At 37.8% G+C, this 24,207-nt stretch overlaps 1 protein-coding gene across 1 annotated transcript in view; it reads right to left on the reverse strand.

Annotated features, from left to right (window-relative positions):
* The window catches only part of LOC122019877 (ubiquinone biosynthesis O-methyltransferase, mitochondrial-like), a 38,312-nt gene extending 17,781 nt beyond the window's left edge, over positions 1-20,531 (reverse strand). The window contains exons 1-5 of the mRNA XM_042577464.1: positions 20,116-20,531; positions 18,379-18,468; positions 17,560-17,638; positions 16,383-16,460; positions 4,762-4,810 (exon numbers count right to left, since the gene is read on the reverse strand). Of these exons, the coding sequence (XP_042433398.1) occupies positions 4,762-4,810; positions 16,383-16,460; positions 17,560-17,638; positions 18,379-18,468; positions 20,116-20,360 (541 nt within the window). The 5' untranslated portion in view covers positions 20,361-20,531. The remainder of the gene's footprint in view (positions 1-4,761; positions 4,811-16,382; positions 16,461-17,559; positions 17,639-18,378; positions 18,469-20,115) is intronic.
* Between the last annotated feature and the right edge of the window lie 3,676 nt (positions 20,532-24,207).

The following is a 24,207-nucleotide window of genomic DNA, read 5'->3' on the forward strand; positions in this document are numbered from 1 at the left end:
ATCCAGACTTTATCATTGAGGATCAACCAATCAAGCATCTAACTCCAACACTGAAGGCTGCTTTCACGAAGCATATTGAGGCATTACTTAAACTTAAAGTTATACGACCAAGTAAAAGTCGTCATCGTACTACTGCAATTATTGTAAATTCTGGCACAACTATTGATCCCCTTACCGGAAAAGAGAAAAAGGGCAAAGAAAGGATAATCTTTAATTATAAGCGACTTAATGACTTGACGAATAAAGACCAGTATATCCTGCCAGATATTAATACAATCTTACAATAGGTAGGCACAATTTCTATATATTCCAAATTTGATTTAAAAAGCGGTTTTCATCAAGTAGCAATGCACCCAGAGTCCTTTGAATGGACTGCCTTTTGGATGCCTGATGGACTTTATGAATGGTTAGTTATGCCCTTTGGCCTTAAAAATGCACCTGCAATTTTTCAGCGAAAAATGGATACATGTTTTAAAGGCACCGAAGACTTTATAGCAGTATACATAGATGACATATTAGTTTTCTCAAAATCAGAACAAGAGCACGCAAAGCACTTGAAGATTATGCTTTCCATTTGTCAAGAAAATGACTTGATTTTGAGCCCAACTAAACTCAAAATTGCAGTTCTAGAAATAGAATTTCTAGGTGCTGTATTGGGAATTCGGCAGATTAAGCTCCAGCCCCACATAATCACAAAAATCACTGAATTCCAAGAAGAAGACCTTATGACCAAAAAGGGGATGCGTTTATGGCTAGACATTCTTAATTATGCAAGGAATTATATTCCCATTTTGGGTAAGCTACTCTACCCTCTTTATGCAAAAACAAGTCTAACTAGTGACAAGCGAATTAACTCTCAAGATTGGTTATTAGTAAAGAAAATCAAAGACAGTTCGAAATCTTCCTCAATTAGAGATACCTCCCGAAGAAAATTTTATTATTCTTGAAACTAATGGGTGTTCAGATGGCTAGGGAGGAGTTTGCAAATGGAAAAATTGTAAGTTCGACCCCCGATCTTCAGAAAAGGTGGGTGCTTATGCTAGTGGCAAGTTCTCACCACCAAAGTCCACCATTGATGCCGAAATTTATGTTATAATGAATTCCCTTGAAGTATTGAAAATCTACTATCTTGACAAAATGGAATTAATCATTCATACTGATTGTCAAGCGATTATTAGCTTTTTCGGAAAGACAACAACCAACAAACCTTCAAGGATTTGTTGGTTGGCATTCACAGATTATATAACCAGCACCGGAATTCCTATTACATTTGAACATATTGAAGGCAAGGATAATTTACTTGCAGATTCTTTATCCCGACTAATTACCTGTCTTACTATTTCAGAATGACCAGAAGCAATTCTAAATGGTCTGGGGTTAATCCCTCAGGCACTCCAAGAAGTCCAACAAACACAAACACCGAATGCAGAGGAGGTTCTTTCGAAAGCACTCAACAATCTCTACCATTGGTTGAACAATACCAGCAGATGCTCAAACAAAAATACCCTATCAGCCTTGAATCTGATAATTAAAAACGCGAAAATTTGCACTAATTACAACAACAAATTGCTGTCCAAGCACAAAACGCGCTTCAACAACTACGTATAATACAAATGTTGAAAGGAAAGGAATGTCAGTCTCTGAGTACAAAAGATAATTGGTGGCATGATTGGTTACCAGCTACAAGACAAATTGATCAACAGCTGGAACAGACAACATATCTACTGAGCGATTCGGTTCGACGAATATCCAATTTCAAAGTCTAAAGTTTACTTTTGTAAAGAATATATTGTGTGCTTTAGTGTGCTGTAAAGGAAGGAATATATTCCTTCCAAGTGTGCAGAAGGAATCTAATCCTTCTTTACGTCCTGTCCATAAGGTATGTTGTAAAAGAAGGAATCTAATCCTTCTTTACGTCTTGTCCATAGGTAAAGTTAGGACACCTCATATATTCGATCTTATCGGATAAGAGAAAAAGCTTGTCGATGGGGCCCACAGAGCACCCGAGGCTTTCTTCTCTTTTTCTATATAAGACGAATAGAGGAACTTGTTTAATCATCGAAGCCTCACGGTCTGAGAGTCCCCTGAAGTAAGAAGCGTCTGTAATTTAAGTAAGTGTTTAAATTCTTATCCTTTTACTTCCACCTTCCGTTCCCTATACTTCCACTGCATTCCGTTTCATTTTGATATATATATCAAAATGAAACGGAATGCAGTGGAAGTACAGGGAACGGAAGGTACTTATATCAAAATGAAACGGAATGCAGTGGAAGTACAGGGAACGGAAGGTACTTATATCAAAATTGGTGCAGATTTTGTCTTTAGTCATGCCACCAATTATATTTTGTACTCAGAGACTTGCATTCCTTTACTTTTAACATATGTATTATACGTAGTTGTTGAAGCGTGTTTTGTGCTTGGACAGCAATTTGTTGTTGTAATTGGTGCAGATTTTCACGTCTTTGATTATCAGATTCAAGGCTAATAGGGTATTTTCGTTTGAGCATCTGCTGGTATTGTTCAACCAATGGCAGAGATTGTTGAGTGCTTTCGAAAGAGCCTCCTCTGCTTTCAGTGTTGGTGCTTGTTGGACTTCCAGGAGAGCCTGAGGGATTAACCCCAGACCATTTAGAACTGCTTCTAGCCATTCTGAAATAGTAAGGCAAGTAATTAGTCGGGATAAAGAATCTGCAAGTAAATTATCCTTGCCTTCAATATGTTCAAATGTAATAGGAATTCCGGTGCTGGTTATATAATCTGTGAATGTCAACCAACGAATCCTTGAAGGTTTGTTGGTTGTTGTCTTTCCAAAAAAACTAATAATCGCTTGGCAATCAATACGAATGATTAATTCCCTTTTGTCAAGATAGTAGATTTTCAATGCTTTAAGCGAATTCATTATAGCATAAATGTCGGCATCAATGGTGGACTTTGGTGGTGAGAACTTGCCACTAGCATAAGCACACACCTTTTCTGAAGATCGGGGGTCGAACTTACAATTTTTCCATTTGCAAACTCCTCCCCAGCCATCTGAACACCCATCAGTTTCAAGAATAATAAAATTTTCTTCGGGAGGTATCTCTAATTGAGGGAAATTTCGAACTATGTCTTTGATTTTCTTTACTAATAACCAATCTTGAGAGTTCATTCGCTTGTCACCAGTTGGGCTTGTTTTTGCATACAGAGGGTCGAGTAGCTTACCCAAATTGGGAATATAATTCCTTGCATAATTAAGAATGTCTAGCCATAAACGCATCCCCTTTTTGGTCATAAGGTCTTCTTCTTGGAATTCAGTGATTTTTGTGATTATGTGGGGCTGGAGCTTAATCTGCCGAATTCCCAATACAGCACCTAGAAATTCTATTTCTAGAACTGCAATTTTGAGTTTAGTTGGGCTCAAAATCAAGTCATTTTCTTGACAAATGGAAAGCATAATCTTCAAGTGCTTTGCGTGCTCTTGTTCTGATTTTGAGAAAACTAATATGTCATCTATGTATACTGCTATAAAGTCTTCGGTGCCTTTAAAACATGTATCCATTTTTCGCTGAAAAATTGCAGGTGCATTTTTAAGGCCAAAGGGCATAACTAACCATTCATAAAGTCCATCAGGCATCCAAAAGGCAGTCCATTCAAAGGACTCTGGGTGCATTGCTACTTGATGAAAACCGCTTTTTAAATCAAATTTGGAATATATAGAAATTGTGCCTACCTATTGTAAGATTGTATTAATATCTGGCAGGATATACTGGTCTTTATTCGTCAAGTCATTAAGTCGCTTATAATTAAAGATTATCCTTTCTTTGCCCTTTTTCTCTTTTCCGGTAAGGGGATCAATAGTTGTGCCAGAATTTACAATAATTGCAGTAGTACGATGACGACTTTTACTTGGTCGTATAACTTTAAGTTTAAGTAATGCCTCAATATGCTTCGTGAAAGCAGCCTTCAGTGTTGGAGTTAGATGCTTGATTGGTTGGTCCTCAATGATAAAGTCTAGATTCTTGATGTCTAAATAACACAAAATCTTATTTTTGGCTCAATGTTGTAATGGGTTCTCCCTAATATATATCCTTGTTGTTCGAACTCTTTCAATAAAGGCCCAAACTATTCAGAGAAAGTTTGTGAAGATTATCTGATAGAATAGAATACCACCTCCTTGATTCGTAAATATTTTTCCTCATCAAGGTCAAGCTCTTGTATTGCCGCTTGTGTGTCTGCTGTAGGAAGAGTGTTTACAACTGTTAGATTTTTATAAAAGATAACAATACTTCCCTCTATTCTGACTCCCCCGTTCATTGCATGAATGAAATTGCAACCAATAATCATTTGAATTTTGTCACCCAAGATCATAGGAAAACTATAGGTGTATGGTATTCGAAAATTATTAGTGGTGCTCATTTCTAAAAATCAACACCAATGGTGTTGATTTCAACCAGCCACAGTGGTGCAAAAATCAACAGTGAAATAAGTCGGAGGGGAGAGGTTGATGCTAATTTTTTTAGGGAGAGGAAGAGTCACGCTGAGAGAAAATAAATGAAATAAGTTTGCAAGGGACTAAGGGAGTTGATGTTCATTTTCTAGGGGAGAGGAAGAGTCACACAAGAAAAATGTGTCGTATACATGTAAGTTAATGCAACCTAATTAATTTAAAGGGTAATTATCATTTTCACAACTATGCTACAAAGAGTTTACAACATCATCAGTGACTTTAAATTGCAACATCATGAAAGAAAATCTACCAAGGAATCAACGAAGAGAATGTACCTGCTGTTGTACAATGGTATTCAATAGACGATGTCAGTGGATCTAAAGCCTGAAGAAAGTCAAACATCATAAACACATTAAGAATAATTAAAGTAATTGAAGAAATTACGTAAAACTAATTTTACATTGTTTTGTAGTGTTTTAGTTTTTCCCTTTTATTCTGTTGTTGTATGCTAGTACTCATGTAAGCTACTCCAAATAAATGGAAACTACTACAAGTTGTATTATGCCATATCAATATGTCATACTTAATCAATCTAAGTTAAGAAACAAAGACAGCATTAGATCTCCATACATAATAACAACAAGAAATTGAGTATCTCAGACTACTTAGGATTGACACTACATCTACATATATGTTTGGTTTAAAAATGAATGATCTGATATTTTATCGAGTGTGAATAATTATGATGGAAAACCAGATGAAGAAATGACTAGTTATATCTGGTGAATTTTAGCATATTTTGATGTGTGAAAACACTAAAAAGATGTCACATAAATCCAAAGAAAAGAGGAGAAAAAGATTCTAAGATATAAAAGAAACAAAACTGACAAAAGTATAGCTAAACCTGCAAGAGAGAATGACATTGACATCGTGAAAAAAACTATACCCTAAAATTTAATTCCTGATGCTTTAATTCAGGACGAATATTTATCCATTATACTATTACTAATGCCCCCCAAGCAGTTAGGATAAGCATGGCTTACTGATGATGCTGATGATTTCCACTTCAAGCCAACTCTTCTTTGACTACTACTGCACCTCGAGCAAGATCAGTATTTCTTTCATGAAGCCCTTGATCAAGTTCACTATTTTTCATATAAAAATTAAGCGTGTCCTTCGGAAATATCTAATTATGAAAAGGGTCATACAAATATATTTATTCCTTACTATCCACTTTAGTGAATTCTTTGCTTGAGTTATATGTTGGTGCAATCATGCCCTGAAAGTTTCAATGTGTTGACAATTATTTAAGTTTAGGTTAATACGTTGGAACTAACATGCATTGTGAGTTTGCAGGAGGAGTTTTTTGCAGGTCGGAAGACCAGATGCAAGAGAAGTCCAAGAAGGTCGAGGACTGGATTCTTGGTAAAAAAGTTTCTTGCAAGTCAGAAGACCAGATGCAAGAGAAGTCCGAGAAGGTCGGGGACCGGATTCTTGGCAAAAGAAGCTCCTGCAGGTCACAAGATTATATGTGTGTTAGGCTCACTATCAGAGATCGATTGGTGAATCGATTCAGACATGGCTGTGAGGCAGAATGCCTTTGAATCGATCAACCGATCGATTGAAGGTAAGTCAATCGATCGGCCGATCGATCGGAAAGGATCTGCGCGAAGCACAGAACCCTTCTGAATCGATCAGCCGATTGATTCAAGGCATTGAATCGATCAGCCGATCAATCCGTGAACATTCTGTGCGAAGCACAGAATCATCCTGAATCGATCAACCGATCGATTCAAGGTATTAAATCGATCAGTCGATCGATCCATGAACATTCTGTGCGAAGCACAGAATCATCCTGAATCGATCAACCGATCGATTCAAGGTATTGAATCGATCGGCCGATCGATCCACAAAGCTGCAATTTCATGAGCAAGCGGCTGAATCGATTCAAACTCTGCCCCAATCGATCCAAGTCAAATAAAAGAATCTGCACCGTTGATCTTGACGCGATGACCTCCAACGGATACTTGTGAATCGATTGGGACATAATCTCAATCGATTCACGGCGACGGCAGCGTGAGAAACGGCTACTTTTCTTAATGTTTAAAACGCTGGAAGAAAGAGGAATAAGCATCCAAAAACGAAAAATACTGTTCTATTGCTCTTGTGTGAAGAATCCTTGAAGTGCTCAAGATCTCTCAAGCGTTGGAAGTTAAAGCTCTCAATCTCTCCAAGCTTTCAAATCTCACGCCACAAGGAAGAAGCTATTTCAAGTTTGTAAATATCTTCTCTTCCTCATTGTAGTGAGTGTGAGCTATTTCCTTTTGGAGAGGAAGTATTGTAAGTGTTGTAAGGTTTCTCCACCTTCGGTGTGATTCCGAAAAGGAGGGTTTTTGGATAGTGGAAGTGTGGTGAGTGGCGTGGATCTTTGGACTAGTCACCTCCTTAAGGAGGTGGATACCAAGTAAATACCGGAATTAGCATTGGCTTCAAGTTTCCGCTGTGCAAAATCAAAGATCAAGAAAACGAAGTGAGTCATTCACCCCCCCTCTAGCTCAACCGATCCTAACAAGTGGTATCAGAACATTGGTTTGCTTTTGAGGATTCATTGTCAAGAAAGCACAAGTTAAAGAACTACAAGATGTCAATGAAGGAGGGACATAGTACTTCACGACCATCATTCTATGAAGGTAGCAATTTTGCTTATTGGAAGAGCCGCATGGAACACTATCTTATGACCGAAATTGATATGTGGTTCTCAATCACGGAGGGTTTCATGGCGCCAACTGAAAATGGAAAAATGCTTGAGTCATCAAGGTGAACTGTTGAACAAAAAATGAAGGCTCAAGCAAATGCAAAGGCGATTGTGACTCTTCAATGTGGATTAAGCTCGAAACAACTCAACAAAGTTGGACCTTTTAAGAGTGTCAAGGATTTGTGGGATAAGCTTATTGAACTAAATGAAGGCACCAAGGATTCACGAATTACAAAGAGAGATTTGTTAATAAATTAACTTCAAAACTTCACCATGAAGGATGGAGAAACGGTAAGCTCACTACATGGGAGATTCAAGGAACTCCTAAATGGTCTTCATTCAGTTGGAGAGAGTGTGGAGAACCGAGATCTCATAAGGTATGCTTTAAAATCTTTCCCAAGAAACTCTTTATGGTCATCCATGGTGGATGCTTATAAGGTTTCAAGGGATTTGTCAATAGTGAAATTGGATGAATTATTTTATGAACTTGAATTGCATGAGCAAGCTAACACAAGCCATAAGGAGAAAGGTATAGCCTTGGTTGCAGGTGAAAAGAGCAAAAAGAAGCACAAGGAAAAGAAAAAGGAGAAGAAGGAGTCATCTTTAGAATCCGAACAAGATAGTGATAGTGATAGTGATGAAGAGCTATCATCAAGTGAAATGGCAAACTTCGTTCGAAGAATGATGAGACATTCAAGGAAGTTTGACAAGAAGGATGTTAAGAAAATCTTCAATGATGAGAAGAGAAAAAGTAAATCTCTTGTGGATTCTAAGAATAAGACTGATGTAATTTGCTATGAATGCAAGAAAAAGGGGCACTACAAAACGGAGTGTCCAAAGTTGAAGAAGCAAGAGGAAAAGATCAAGAAAAAGAAGAAGGCGTTGAAAGCCACATGGGATGACTCGTCATCAAGCTCATCGGAAGAAGATGAAAGGAAGAGCTCAAAGCACATGGCTCTCATGGCCTTAAGCCATGTAGAAGATAGTGCAGATGAAGATAGTCATGGAGAAGATGTGGAGTCTTCAAGTGAGTCATCATCTAGTGATGATGAGGTAATTTCTCCCAAACTTGATAAGATGTATGCCACCATTGCATGCTTAACCAATGCACTAGCTAAATCAAAAGAGAAGGTTAAAAGATTGCAAAATGAATTGAAATCACTCAAAAATGAAATTGTCCCATGTGAAAGTTGCATGCTTCATGAAAATGACAAAAGTGATGTTGATGATCTTGAAAAAGAAAATGTATCATTGAAATCACAAGTTGATGATCTTAGATGTGCTCTAGAAAAATTTACTTCAAGCTCAAAATACTTAGACATGATTCTAGGAGCTCAAAGAGGCGTGTACAACAAAGCGGGACTAGGTTTTAAATCACAAGATAAGGAAGTTAAATTCATGTCTCTAATTAGTAGAAACCATGCTTCAAGGATTAAGGTTGTTCAAGCTTGGGTACCCAAGCAATTTGTTATTGATGCTACCGGACCCAAAGTGTGGGTACCAAAACATTTGGTTCATTGTGTTTAAACAGACATGCGAGAAGGGGGAGCATCCAACAACATGGTTCGTAGATAGTGGATGCTCTAAGCATATGACGGGGGACTCATCAAAATTTTCATCATTTAGACACAAAAGTAAAGGTACCGTTTCTTTTGGTAATAGTGGTGAGTTAAAAGTTATAGGAATTGAGATATTAGAATTTCGGAAAAATTTGTAATAAAAAATATGTTATTAGTGAAAGGCATGGTCTTTAATCTTTTGAGTGTTAGTCAACTATGTGATTTGGGTTATGGAGTTGAGTTCAACTCATCTCAATGCCTAATCAAGCATAGTGAACTAAACACCAATATTCTCACAGGCCATAGAAGAGAGAATATTTATCAAGTTGAACTATTTGGTGCTACTAATGTGTTTGCTAAGTGTCTCATGTCCAAAGAAGAAGAGACGTGGCTTTGGCACCGGAGACTCACTCACACCAACATGAAGAATATCAAAAATCTTTCAAAGAAGGAGTTGGTGCACGGATTGCCAAAGTTGAAGTTTCAAAAAAACAAAATATGTGATGCATGTCAAATGGGTAAGCAAACCAAAGCTACTCATAAAGGTAAAAATGTTGTAAGTACCTCAAATGCTTTAGAGCTCATTCACATGGATTTATTTGATAGTAGTAAATATATTTCTTTAAATGATAGTAGATATTGCTTTGTGATTGTGGATGATTACACTAGATATACATGGGTGTTTTTCTTGAAACATAAGGATCAAACTCTAGATACCTTGATTGCTTTTTGTAATAGAGTAGAAAATGAAAAGGCTCATAAGATAAACAAAATAAGAAGTGATCATGGAGGTGAGTTTAAAAATGATAGATTCACTAATTTTTATGTAGAAAAAGGATATAAACATGAATTTTCAACCCCTAGAATACCTCAACAAAATGGAGTTGTTGAGAGGAAAAATAGGGTTTTGCAAGAGGCCGCTAGGAGCATGTTAAATGAATATTCACTACATAGTTTCCTATGGGCCGAAGCAATTAATACGGCTTGTTATGTCCAAAATCGAACTTTAATACATAGGTTTCTAGGAAAAACACCTCATGAATTATGGTTTGGTAAACAACCTACAATTAAGCATCTTAGAGTATTTGGGTGTAAGGTCTATATTCTAAACACCAAGGATCACTTGGGAAAGTTTTCCGCTAAGGCGGATGAGGGGATTCTTGTAGGTTACTCAAGTCATAGCAAGGCATACCGAATTTACAACAAAAGATCAAAACTAGTTGAAAAATCACTAAATGTTGTATTTGAAGAAAATCCTTCTTTGAACTCTATAAGAACAAACGATGAAGAATTACAATTTGAGTTAGAGAAACTAACACTAAATGAGTTAAATCATCAAGGAGAAGAAAATCAAGAAAGTGATGGTGAGAAAAATGAACCTTTGCCACTTGAACCCGAAATTATAACAAATCAAGACTCAAGACCTACTATGATTCATGTAAATCATCCCTTAGATCAAGTAGTAGGAGACATTACTCAAGAAGTGAGAACTCGATCTTACTTTAGAAATGAAGGAAGTCAAGTTGCCTTAATATCTCAAATAGAACCAAAAACCATTGATGATGCCTTGGTTGATCCGGATTGGATTTTAGCAATGCAAGATGAATTATCTCAATTTGAGAGAAGTCAAGTTTGGGATTTAGTTCCTAGGCCTAACAACAAATCAATTATTGATACAAAATGGGTCTTTAGGAACAAACTTGATGATAAAGGGATAGTGGTGAGAAACAAAGCTAGATTGGTCGCTAAGGGTTTCAATCAAGTAGAAGGGTTGGACTATGATGAAACTTATGCACCCGTAGCAAGATTGGAGTCAATTAGAATGATGTTGTCCTTTGCCGCCCACAAGGGTTTCAAATTGTACCAAATGGATGTAAAATCAGCATTTTTAAATGGTGTTATAAAAGAAGAAGTATATGTTGAGCAACCACCGGGATTTGAGAATTTGGAGTGTCCAACCCATGTATATAAACTTAAAAAGGCCTTATATGGACTAAAACAAGCTCCTCGGACTTGGTATGAACGATTGTCAACATTTCTAGTATCAAAAGGGTTTCATAGAGGAAAAATTGATCCTACTTTATTCTTGAAAAATAGTGGTAATGATATGTTTGTGGCCCAAGTATATGTAGATGACATTATTTGTGTTTCCACAAATAAAGATTTTTTAAATGAATTCATTAATCACATGGAGAGTGAATTTGAAATGAGTTTGGTTGGTGAGTTGACATTTTTCCTAGGATTACAAATTAAGCAAACAAAAGAAGGCATTTACATTCATCAATCCAAATATGTCAAAGAGCTATTTAAGAAATTTGGGATGGAAAATGCAAAGGAAATATCTACCCCCATGGCCACAAATACTAAGTTGGATAAAGACATTGAGGGGAAAGAAGTTGACTCCAAGATGTATCATAAGTAGTCTTCTCTATCTCACGGCTAGTAGACCGGATATACTTTTCGTCGTAGGTATATGTGCTAGGTATCAATCTTGTGCCAAGGAGTCACATTTGAGTGTCGTTAAGCAAATTCTTCGTTATCTCAAGGGGACTCAAAATGTTGGCCTTTGGTATCCTAGAACCGAAACTTTTGACCTAATGGGCTATACCGATTCCGATTATGCCGAATGCAAATTGGATCGCAAAAGCACTAGTGGTAGCTGTCAATTTCTAGGGTCTTCTTTGGTAAGTTGGTCAAGTAGAAAACAGTATTGTGTAGCTCTCTCCACAACCGAAGCGGAATATATTGCCATGGGAGAGTGTGTATCACAATTATTGTGGATGACTCATACTCTAGAAGACTATAAACTTACCTACAACAATGTTCAAGTTCTTTGTGATAATGTGAGTACAATCAACTTAACCAAAAATCCCGTTCATCATTCAAGAACGAAACACATAGAGGTTAAACATCATTTTATTCGTGATCATGTAACTCGAGGTGATATCATTTTAAATTATGTTGGATCAAAATCAAACTTAGCCGATATCTTCACCAAACCTCTTCCCGAAGTTGAATTTAGCTTTATTAGAAGGGAATTGGGAATGTGTTGTATTGATTAAATCATATCCTCCATGATCACTTCATAAGTAAAGCTCTTTAAGTTTTATTCACCTTCAGTTGTGCCTCTCACAAAAACATAGGATTGTCCTCTTAATGTGATTTAGATGGGGGTGAGAGGTTAGGGACATTTATTTTGATCATAATGCTTGTTATGATGCATTATTTTGGTCAAGAAAAATGATTTTCATATGAAACATTCATTTGTCCAATCATAGGAAAAGCACGTGTACAAATCATGTGTACGTTGCCCTACGATTATGATTGGAAATTTTTAAAATCACCATAGGCACCATACTTATTTTTGAAACCTTGATAAGACTCACTCGAATCATTGATGTTTTCAACAATTTTTTATTTTGTGTAAATCTTATCTAGGGAGTGTCGCTTTTTGTCAACCTTTATTTTTCCTTGATAATATGAGACATGAATAGTATTTACACCAAATTTCGTGATTTTTAGAGGAATATACAATTATTTGTGCATTTCCAAATCTTGGATCTGAAAGGTTTTCAGAAATGCAGAAATATCCGACTTCCCAATCGATCGGTCGATCGATTGGGAGGTTCACGTTTCACTCCAGAGAGCATCTGAATCGATCAATGGATCGATTCAGATCGTCTGAATGGATCAATGAATAGAACGCGTACTGGAATTTTTCCAGAAGGCATCTGAATCGATCAATGGATCGATTCAGACCATTTCAATCGATCAATGGATCGATTGGACAACGTTATTCGATTTTCACTGAAGGCATTTTAATCGATCAATGGATCGATTCATCCCGTTTGAATCGATCGTTGGATCGATTGAGCCGCCTGTTCACATTCTTACAGAAGCGTCGTGAATCGATCGACCGACCGATTCACTTATTCTCAATCGATCGGTCGATCGATCGAGACCTTAAAACCCGTCTTAAACCCCTAAATCCGAATCGATCCACTTATTCTATCTCTTCCTTTTCTCTCTCTCGACGCTGTCTTGCCCTAGGCGACTTCCCAGGCGACTCTTTCGTCTGCCTCGATCGTTCACTCCGGCGTGCTTCTCCGGCGAAGGGGAGCTCTTCCACTTCTCTTCCAGTTCTACTCGACGTATTGGGCAGCCCTTCTTCCTAGTCACCGCGTCCTCACACAACATGCGGACTCAAAACCCTAACCCTAAGTAAATTTCTTTGCTCTACTCTTTTTTTTATTTTGCTCATATATTTGACCTAATCTATATGGTTCTTGTGTGTCTTTGTGCATTGCATTATCCCTCATGCATTGCATTATCTGCATTGCCCTTGAATTTTTGCATATCCTTCCCGTTCACTGTCAAACCATGTGTCATCTCTTGTGTTTGTTTTTCTATCCCACAGAAAGAAACAAAAGGTTCGTGAATCGGGCGAAGGATCATCCGTTCCTCCTTCCCGTCCTCAACCTCCTACTGATCCAAGATTTCCTAATGCTGTAATGCAGCACGCCTTTAGCAAACACGCCTTCAAACTCATAACCCCTAGATCAGTTGATTTGCAATACTATAGGACATCCTGTTTTGATACCTATAACCGTTTCAAGCACTTTAAACTTGACTCTTTGTTGACCTGTGAGAGGGATATCAATGTAGGTCTTGTCTCCGAATTTTATAATAATTTACACACTTCAGATGGTGTAAATTATCGCACTCGTGTTGCGAAACGGAGCTTGGACTTCTCCTATGAGATTCTTCGATCTTATCTCGACTGTCTACCTTCAAACAATGATTTTGTCTTTTATCCCAATCTTCCCGATGAGCTGCCTCCACCTTTTGAGCATATTAGCATTGCATCCATGCATCAGTTCCTCTTTGGTCGTCCTCGTCCGGATGGGCCAAATGCTCAAATCACAAAATTTTCTTCGCTTGAGTTGTCGGCTGAAAACAATGCCTTGTTTAAAGTGATCATCAACTGTCTTTTCCCCATTGTCTCTCGTGCCTTAGCCGCTCTACGACCTCCTCACATGTTTGCCCTCTATGTCATTCGTCATTCCCTTGACATCAACATCGCTCTGAACATCTTTCATTGCATCATTCATTTTACCCAGCCCGTGCAGCAGACGATACATATGCCTTTCGGGCATCTTATCACAGATTGGCTGGAGTCCCAGAAGATAGATGTCTCCCGGGGACGGCTGGAGCACATGACCGTGGCTTATTCTCGGATTTCTTCCCGCTCTTTCAAGAAGACGGGCTTGATTGGTGGTCCAGCAGGAGTTCGATGGCTCGATGGCCGTGCTTTTGGTGAGGGACCCCGGGCTCGCCACAGGGGGGATGCACAGGCCTTGGTCCCTGCGGCGGATGATGCTGAGGAGGATATTCCCGAGCCGGCTTCTCCGACATTCGAAGAGACTGTCGACACTCGACTGGAGGAGTTGTCCATGGAGGTAGCCGACCTGCGTTCCATGATGGAGACCATGGTCCATCGACAGACTTCGATGCAGGCGACCATGGATACATTAGTGGATTTAGTGAGCTCCTGGGTGACGGGTAATCCGTCTCAGTCTGCTCCCTCCACTGCTCCCGTTCCCCAGGCTGAGGATACGGCTGGTGCTGACACTGAGGCGGTTCCTGCTCCAGCTACTACTTCGGCTCCTCCTCCTGCTGCTGTTGCTGATCCCCCTCCTTCGGGCGATGATCTTATCGAGTTCTATGTCCCGCTATGACATGTTATTGTATGCTATATGGATGGTTATTGTTATGGAGTCCTTGTGTGAACTTCGTCTCTTTTTGAATGTATGATATACTTCTTATGATGTATTTCATTTTGTTTATATATATATGTCTCTATTTCAATGTTGTTCTATTCTGTGGATATATGTGTTTTAGGGGGAGCACCCCTCGGATTTATCGTATTTGCCTCGTGCACTTATTGAGGGGGAGTTCTGTTTTTTTTATTTTTGACAAAGGGGGAGATATATGTTGACGTTTACGCTTAAGATAATTAAAATCAAGCTTACTGCTTAAATATGTTCATGTTTATTGCTTATGTTTAATTTAGATGATTTTCAGCGTTGTTGCAATCATTATCTATCATTGTATCATTATGATATTTTGAAAGTTAGCCTAAACTTAAATAGATTGCCAAACATCAAAAAGGGGGAGATTGTTGGTGCAATCATGCCCTGGAAGTTTCAATGTGTTGACAATTATTTAAGTTTAGGTTAATACGTTGGAACTAACATGCATTGTGAGTTTACAGGAGGAGTTTCTTGCAGGTCGGAAGACCAGTTGCAAGAGAAGTCCAAGAAGGTCGAGGACTGGATTCTTGGTAAAAAGGTTTCTTGCAGGTCAGAAGACCAGATGCAAGAGAAGTCCGAGAAGGTCGGGGACCGGATTCTTGGCAAAAGAAGCTCCTGCAGGTCACAAGATTATATGTGTGTTAGGCTCACTATCAGAGATCGATTGGTGAATCGATTCAGACATGGCTGTGAGGCAGAATGCCTTTGAATCGATCAGCCGATCGATTCAAGGTAAGTCAATCGATCGGCCGATCGATCGGAAAGGATCTGCGCGAAGCACAGAACCCTTCTGAATCGATCAGCCGATCGATTCAAAGCATTGAATCGATCAGCTGATCGATTCGTGAACATTCTGTGCGAAGCACAGAATCATCCTGAATCGATCAACCGATCGATTCAAGGTATTGAATCGATCAGCCGATCGATCTATGAACATTCTGTGCGAAGCACAGAATCATCCTGAATCGATCAACCGATCGATTCAAGGTATTGAATCGATCGGCCAATCGATCCACAAAGCTGCAATTTCATGAGCAAGCGGCTGAATCGATTCAAACTCTGCCCCAATCGATCCAAGTCAAATAAAAGAATCTGCACCGTTGATCTTGACGCAATGACCTCCAACGGATACTTGTGAATCGATTGGGACATAATCTCAATCGATTCACGGTGACGGCAGCGTGAGAAACGGCTAGTTTTCTTAATGTTTAAAACGCTGGAAGAAAGAGGAATAAGCATCCAAAAACGAAAAATACTGTTCTATTGCTCTTGTGTGAAGAATCCTTGAAGTGCTCAAGATCTCTCAAACGTTGGAAGTTAAAGCTCTCAATCTCTCCAAGCTTTCAAATCTCACGTCACAAGGAAGAAGCTATTTCAAGTTTGTAAATCTCTTCTCTTCCTCATTGTAGTGAGTGTGAGCTATTTCCTTTTGGAGAGGAAGTATTGTAAGTGTTGTAAGGTTTCTCCACCTTCGGTGTAATTCCGAGAAGGAGGGTTTTTGGATAGAAGTGTGGTGAGTGGCGTGGATCCTTGGACTAGTCACCTCCTTGAGGAGGTGGATACCAAGTAAATACCGGAGTTAGCATTGGCTTCAAGTTTCCACTGTGCAAAATCAAAGATCAAGAAAACGAAGTGAGCCATTCACCCCCCCTCTAGCTCAACCGATCCTAACATTATAGATCTTCAAATTGCAACAACATGACATTTAAGTGCAACAAGGAGGAATATTGCATATGATAAAATGTCACAAATGGTTGTTTTCACTACATAGGAAACATTAACTTGAATACATCTATATAGACATTTGATGAATGCAAGAATTAACATACAGCATGAATGTCAGCAATCTTAATGTTCTTTTCCACAGCATCAATGCCAGTGACAGTTGCTCCCATCCTTGCAAGAGGCTGCAAAGACAAAGGAGCATCACAAAAATCACACAATACACCATTTTAAAATCCAAGTTCAATCAAGAGACATACAACATGAATTAGCAAGTGATACTGATTATGTTTCTACTGGATTTCCACTGATTACTGAATCAACTTTACATAATTTTCTTCAATAGTTCCTAACCACATGTGGAATAATCAAAACAAGTAGTACATAAATGCAAAAACTGCACAAAAGAGGATGGAATTAATGATCTTATGTTATAGGGACAAACTAGCGTCATGAAGAAAAAAAACAATGATACTAATCTTTATATATTATTATTTCAAATTTCTACCTGCATATGGAATGTGACTAATGAAATTGAAATATATTAAAAATATTCCAAAATAAGAAGGCGATTCTCTTCTTGAGCCTTTAGAAGATATTCGCCATCTTACGTTTTAATACTCTATCTTTCTAGGAAAATACTTGGCATAAACTATAAGCAATTTCATACTGATATAGGATTTAGATGTATTAAATCATTATGAACTATAGAACACTCTACATTGCTCAATACTATATAGGATATAGAAACCATCATCTTACATTTCTTATGCATATGAAAAGGTCATTGAAGTTTCAAGTACTAATGAATTATACTATTAAGAGAGTAATTTAATGTTTGTCCAGTATAGACTGACAAATTAAACAGGCTCTAAATATTGTGTTTACTGATTTTATCATCAGCTTTATGAAATTTATTTCTTCCAAATTTTCACTTCTCTTCTTTCATCCTCTTACTCTTATAAGTTAATAAACCAGTGACCTAAATAGATTAGCTAATATCCTACCTAAAAGTTTTAACACTCAAAAATATACCACAACTATATTTAGTTTAGGCTTTAGTTTCAAGAATGTATTTACATAACTCATCACTAAATGAATCTTCAAAAACTAGGCATTTGATGAATTGTAGTTTATACGGTACTTTTCCTAGATGAAATAATTTCTGAGTGACTATTTTCAGAGTCAAAGTTGAAGAAACAACAATTACATAGTAAAATACAATGGACATGATGCTGCATCTCTTTAGCAGTAGTGACTATCTCCATATAAAAAAGAAGATACCTCAGAGAGGATGCCTCCACCACATCCAACATCAATAATTTTTAAACCTTCAAAAGGCCTAACAGAAAATGGATCTTTCCTGCCAATAAGCATATCTTAGTAAATATCAAGGCAAAATAGTCAAAAGGGAAAATTTCATCATTGAAAAAAGATATCTTCTCAAAACATGAGAATATCTTATTAGTCAGTACCATTTATACTTTAAGATAATGGTATTGGCTTATAAGAAATGATTTTCTGCACATTATTTGAAATTTTGAACTTCTCTCTTTTCTGTGCAAAAAGCAATCCAAGAACTAATTAAATTGTAACTTATACACCATCCCCAGAAAATCTCCATATATTTGACACAACTAATGTAGATTATCAAACATAATACTAACACAGACATTTTTTTTAAGTGAATCATCATATTTCAGTCTTCAGTCTTGAGGGCATGTTGATATATAAGTTTAAAATAATGCTATCTTATCTCCAATTATGTTTGCTAGTAAATTAGAGCAACTAGTTGCAAACTCTTAGCTCTATCAGTAAGAGCAGGTTATGCAGTGAGAATAGCATTTGTTCAAACAATATGATTCAAGAAATATGGCTGGCCTAAGAATTATAGTATGCATCTAGGTTAATTATTACCATAACACAAAAACACAGTATTTATGTAACCAAACATCTAAAAGCTTCAAACAAAACTTAAGAAATAAGAAATACAAGCAATAAAATGCCTCTCAGAATTTAAACATTGTGTGTTATACAATATAACTAATCAACTTGTAATCAGACAAAGTAACATAATGCAAAATTTAATATTTTAAAACTAACCTGAAATGACGGCAAAGTGTGGAGCGAATGAATGATACACGAGTAGGATTCATCAAATGCAATGGTTTGAATGGGCCTTGAGAGTCCCACCTGCATGTTCCTTGCCAATAAACCAAAATTAGTAACCACCAGAAGCAAGTTCAGTTGTATTCTCACAGTTTTAAATATACTGGTAAAATGGTTACTTTAAGTCAATTAGTCTACTTCATGTACTCGAAAGAAGGCCAAATTATGTCAAAGTGCTTTTTGAAGTAGATTAGACTTCAATATCCCTGGGAAAGAGAAACAAATGATGACTTTAACATGTTAAATAATGCTTAGCTTTCTTCCATGGGATGTGCTTCATGGGCAAATAGTTTTATATAGTCAGATCATAAAGTACAATCACAGGTACCAAAATATGAACTGACAATAAGAAAACACAACATAGAATAAGAAAACACAAATAGAAAATGAAACAAAACAAAGAAGCTTCCTGTAAGGATGGCCCATTCTATTTGGTTCAGTTCCTGCTCAGTTTACTTAAGAGTTAAGATCCCTTGGAGATGTGCATTAGCTTTCTGTGAAATGTGTTTGCATATCTAAGGAAATTAACTAGAGTTGAGTATCAGAACACATAATTTTTTACTAGCATCAGTATAACTCTTTGATAATAGCAATAGGGATTGTTACAACTTTTTTTCTGAAATCTAAAATAAAATCAATTTTGCAGTTAATGAAATTTCATGTAATAAGATGTGTTAAAACTTATAGTAATTGTAATAATTAGTCACTTAACTCTTGCATGAATAATGTTATAACTTATAATTGCATTCGTTTTGGACTACTCTCTTTGATATGCTATTCTGTTACATAACTTTTACTGGGAATTGCGCTCAGTTATCCTACTGTGAATTTGCAGCTATAAGCTTTACTTTTGCTGTAGATTGAAATTATATTGGATTCTTCAAAATTTATTGTCTATTTGTACTCCATTTGAGAATAATACGGTTAGTTTTTTATATCCTTGAGAAATTCATATTACTAGATTCCTTTAGTTTGTCATTTGAAATAAAATTAAATAGATAATCAAATCCTAATGACTATTTAATCAATATAAAAGTAGGCATTCTGAAGATGATTCACAATCTCTTATGTCATAGCAAAAGAGCAACTACAACTTTATTGAACTAATATACTCTATATATTTTACGTATCAAATCAAAAAGTTACTTAACCAATAAATAAACTACATCAAAATTAGTACAGGAATAATGGTAACTTATCCTATACCAACAAGAACTAGTTGACAAAAATAGTAGCCAAATCAGAGATATGTTGCAAGAGTTATAGTTCTCAGAATCCAGATTGTATCCATTCACCTTCCAATTCCATCAAAGTTTGGCTCTTATTCACTGAATTATAAGTGAAATAAATTTCCCAGAGTAACAGTCCAGTTATACTTACTATAAACAGGCTAAAATGTTTACTTATCCTTCTTATCCTTCTTGACAGACATTTTTATTCGTCAAGGACATTATTCTCGTCAAACAGTAGATTTTTCAAATATTTATTTTGAATATTACTCGTTGCAAAATCCCAAATTGAGCTCTTTAAACACCAAACTAGCAGCAATAGTGTCATCGGGAATGGTGTTTACTGGCAGAGATTTCTATGGATACCATTCCACAACAATTGGAAACAAGGCAATATATCGCACAAATAATACACAATATAAAAAAGGGATATGACACTAACCATGTCTCCGCAATGGCAGCGAACTTAGCGACCTCGGTCGGGTTCAGAGAAGAGCGGAAAGAAGCGGTTTTGCTACTTGTGCTACCACCGATCCCAGACTCAGGGGCGGCATTTTCCTGGGATCTGCTCTGAAGAGATGAAAAATAGGGCGAGGAGGCCGCCGGCGGGCGAAGAAGAGGAGACGAAGAATTGAGGCCTCGCGGAACAAGGGCTCTGCGGAGTCCACGGTGGATCCACCAGGCCATCGCTTGTTTAGAAGAGAGCGCCGAGAGAGTACGCAAGGGTAAATGAAAGGGCGATGGAGAGGGGAAGCGAAGGCGATTTAGGGCGGCGGCGCCGGTGCGGGCAGTTGTATAGGAAGGCAGCGAAATGGGAAGGGGAATGAGAAAGGAGACGAAGGTAGCGAATCGGGTCGTGCCCGGGATCCTGCCACACCAGGCCTGGTTTGGACAGTGCCAAGCCAGACCGGACCGAGTTGATCAGATCTGGCTCTGGGTCGGACTGGGCAGAAATGGCTTAGCCCGATATCTGCCGTACAAAAGCACACGTCAACAAACTGGGCCGGGCTTGGACCTGGGCAAGGACTCAGATTGAGCCCATTCCACAAGTAGAGCCCAATCTAAACATTAAAAAATAAATTTTAAAATTAAAAATTATTTAAAACATAGACTTGGTTTTGAGCATTGATAATTTTGAACATAGACTTAGTTTGTATTAAATTATATTAAAAACTAAGTATTTAAGGAAATTATTTTTCTTAGGTGCATATCATATAAATAAAGATTTTTTAAGTCTTCATAATATTATTTTTTTAATTTAGGATTTTGAGTTTTCTAAGTTTTGATCAATTAAATTGTTCACCTTGGTCACTTAGACGGTCAAAGATGTTGTGCTTGGGCATAGAATATTTTTCTCTCCATTGGTTGATCGAATAATTTATCTTAATCAACTAAATATAAACTCTTAGTCAATGAAAGACATCAATCTTAGGCACAAATATTTTTTCCTCTCATCTAGTTAGTTAGTTGATTAAACATACATAATCACTTACCTAGTTGAACAAAGGTGCACAAGCATAGAATGATTTTCTCTCTCCTTTGGTCCACTAAACAAAGACTTTTGATGTTTAGGGTGTGGTACAATGGTAAAACATTTAAATAAATAAATAAGAGGATTAAAATTCAAATCTTAATAGGGATGTATATTTTAAATTTCGACCTCTAAGTATATATAAGTTATGTTCAAATTTTACTAAGTAGATGAACTACAAGAAAAGTTATCTACCTTTAAGATTAATCCGGCAAAACTTAGATACCTCGATTAAAAAAACAACCCCTAGAATATATGGTTAACCAAAAGTGGTGGGTATATAAACTTATACTAGAGTTTGGCCAATCATTCACTCAACCTCATGTTGGAATTTTGATGTTTTCATACTAATCAAATTATTTTTCTCTCCATTGGTTGATCGAATAATTTATCTTAATCAACTAAATGTAAACTCTTAGTCAATGAAAGACATCAATCTTAGGCACAAATAGTTTTTCCTCTCATCTAGTTAGCTGATTAAACATACACAATCACTTACCTAGTTGAACAAAGACCAACCTTTGGTCATCTAAAGTCATGGTGTACCTAGTTGAATAAAGACCAACCTTTGGTCATCTAAAGTCATGGTGCACAATCATAGAATGATTTTCTCTCTCCTTTGGTCCACTAAACAAAGATCTTTGATGTTTAGGATGTGGTACCATAGTAAAATATTTAAATAAATAAATAAGAGGAATAAAGTTCAAATCCTAATAGGGATGAATATTTTAAATTTCGACCTCTAAGTATATATAAATTATGTTCCAATTTTACTAAGTAGATGAACTAGAAGAAAAGTTATCTATCTTTAAGATTAATCTGGCAAAACTTAGACACCTCGATTAAAAAAAAAACCCTAGAATATATGGTTAACCAAAAGGGGTGAGTATATAAACTTATACTAGAGTTTGACCAATCATTCACTCAACCTTTTACTCATTGATTACTTTCCTTCTCCGTCATAACCTCTCTTCCAATCCTCTCTAACCCCTAGAGAGACCAATGACATTAGGATATTCAAATCTCTCTTCTTACTCTCTTATGGTGGAATTTTGATGTTTTCATACTAATCAAATTATTATTATTGTTATTTTTGTTATTGTTATTATTTACAGTTCGATTATCATTATATCATTTTCATATATAATTATCATTCATGACTTTGACTTGTATCTAAGGACATATGCCCTCAGGGAGTGTCATATCATGTGACATCTTAATGCAATATGTGCTTAGATGGTCTTATGTTGAAGCTTTTTAACATTTTATCAATGTACACTATAAAATTTGATAGATAGTAATATTGAAATATTATTTCCAATAAAATAATATCTTTGATATAGAAGATCTAACCTTCTTTACACATGATGTGGATATGTCTTAAGGGCAAAAGAAAAATTAGGAGAGCGAGGAGGGGTAATTTTGTGAGGACAATATTTAGGGCTTAAGAGGAGAGAGGATGTGCAAGGGGTAGGGGGAGGCTTCATTTTCTTCTCCATCTCACGCCGCCACTCTCTAGCGACACATGCCTCGCCGCATCATCTTCTCCCTCATCGTCGACGAGCCACCACTCCCCTCCTCTCCTCTCTCCTTCTCCTCTCTAACGCCAAACGCCTCCAGCCGTCGCCCCTCCTCTCCTCTCTCCTTCTCCTCTCTAACGCCAAACGCCTCCAGCCGTCGCCTCTGCCAGGCATGCCAACGCCACCTTCGCAAGGGCGCCAGCCACCACCCCCCTTCTCCTCCTCACGCTGTCGCTGCCATCGGACGGACTCGACACAACCTTCATCACGTAGCTGCCTCACCTCTCGTCGATCTCTAACGCCAGATGCCTCCCACGCCAGTCGCCTCTCCTTCAACAGCCAAGCGCCACCCGCCGTCATGCGTCCGGCAGCCCACGCGCTGCCTCCAGCAGACCCCCACACCGTCGACAATCCACAATGTCGTAGCCACCTCTTGCTGGACAACACCACAACTTCCATGTGGCCTTCGGCACTGTTGTCGTCTCCTCATGGACACGTCGGCAATCCACACGTCATCTCTCTTCTCTCGACACGCTAGTATCTCGTGCATTGCTGTCGGTACCCCCGCCATCAGATCTGACTATTCGACACTCTCGCCTTCCGATCCAGTGATCCAGCTCTCGATCTGTATTGTTGTATGCTTTCCTCGTCGATCGGGCCTCCAAATCCTAATTAATGTGCACCTTGTTATGTTCCTCTCTGTCCTATTGATCTAACACCCCATTCAGCCCGGTCTATTTCGAGCCGGCACTTCTGATCTAGCCTATCTCTAGCCTTTGAGCTGATACTATGTTTTCAGCCTTCGAGCGAAGGCTATATTCCAGTTTTATTGTATCCCAGCCTACGTGGCGCAGCGAGGTCCCAGCCTATATGTCGTCTTCCGGATCCAAGTGGCGCTCGACTAGGTGTCGTCAGATCTAGCTTTTCATCCTGTTCAGAGTCATCTGCTCTTTTGGATCACGACAACTCGAGCAACATCTCGACCAGCTCACTGATCCACAGAGGGGGCCCCTGGACCAGGGTACGTTATCGTACCCACTCTACATTCATTTTATCATTTTACTATTAGTCTGTTCCTTATATATTCGTTGGTTCTGCCTCGAGCATTAGGGTACCAGAGACCGAAGCGACCCGATCGATGGCTGCAGGTAGCGTTGACCAGAAGACTTCTAACGTCAACATAAAAGTCATCTCAACATACCTCCCTCTGGACCATAGCGATTCGGTTAACATTCTAGCCATCTCACCTAACGGTCCCTCTGACTCAGTTTTCGGACAACATCAACACACATTTATCTTCAACCCTTGTTTTTTTAATATAAAAAGTCAAACTCTTTGATCATTCATCAAAATGGAGATTGTGGCTTCTACATGTAATTGTAGTGTATGCATGAACCTTTGCAACTTGAAAAGCACTTATTTTCATGTTATAGCTCGGATCTACAAAATAATGAGCTTATGACATATATACACATGATCCTGT

This window comes from Zingiber officinale, chromosome 9A (genome assembly GCF_018446385.1).
Source record: "Zingiber officinale cultivar Zhangliang chromosome 9A, Zo_v1.1, whole genome shotgun sequence".
Lineage (NCBI taxonomy): Eukaryota > Viridiplantae > Streptophyta > Magnoliopsida > Zingiberales > Zingiberaceae > Zingiber > Zingiber officinale.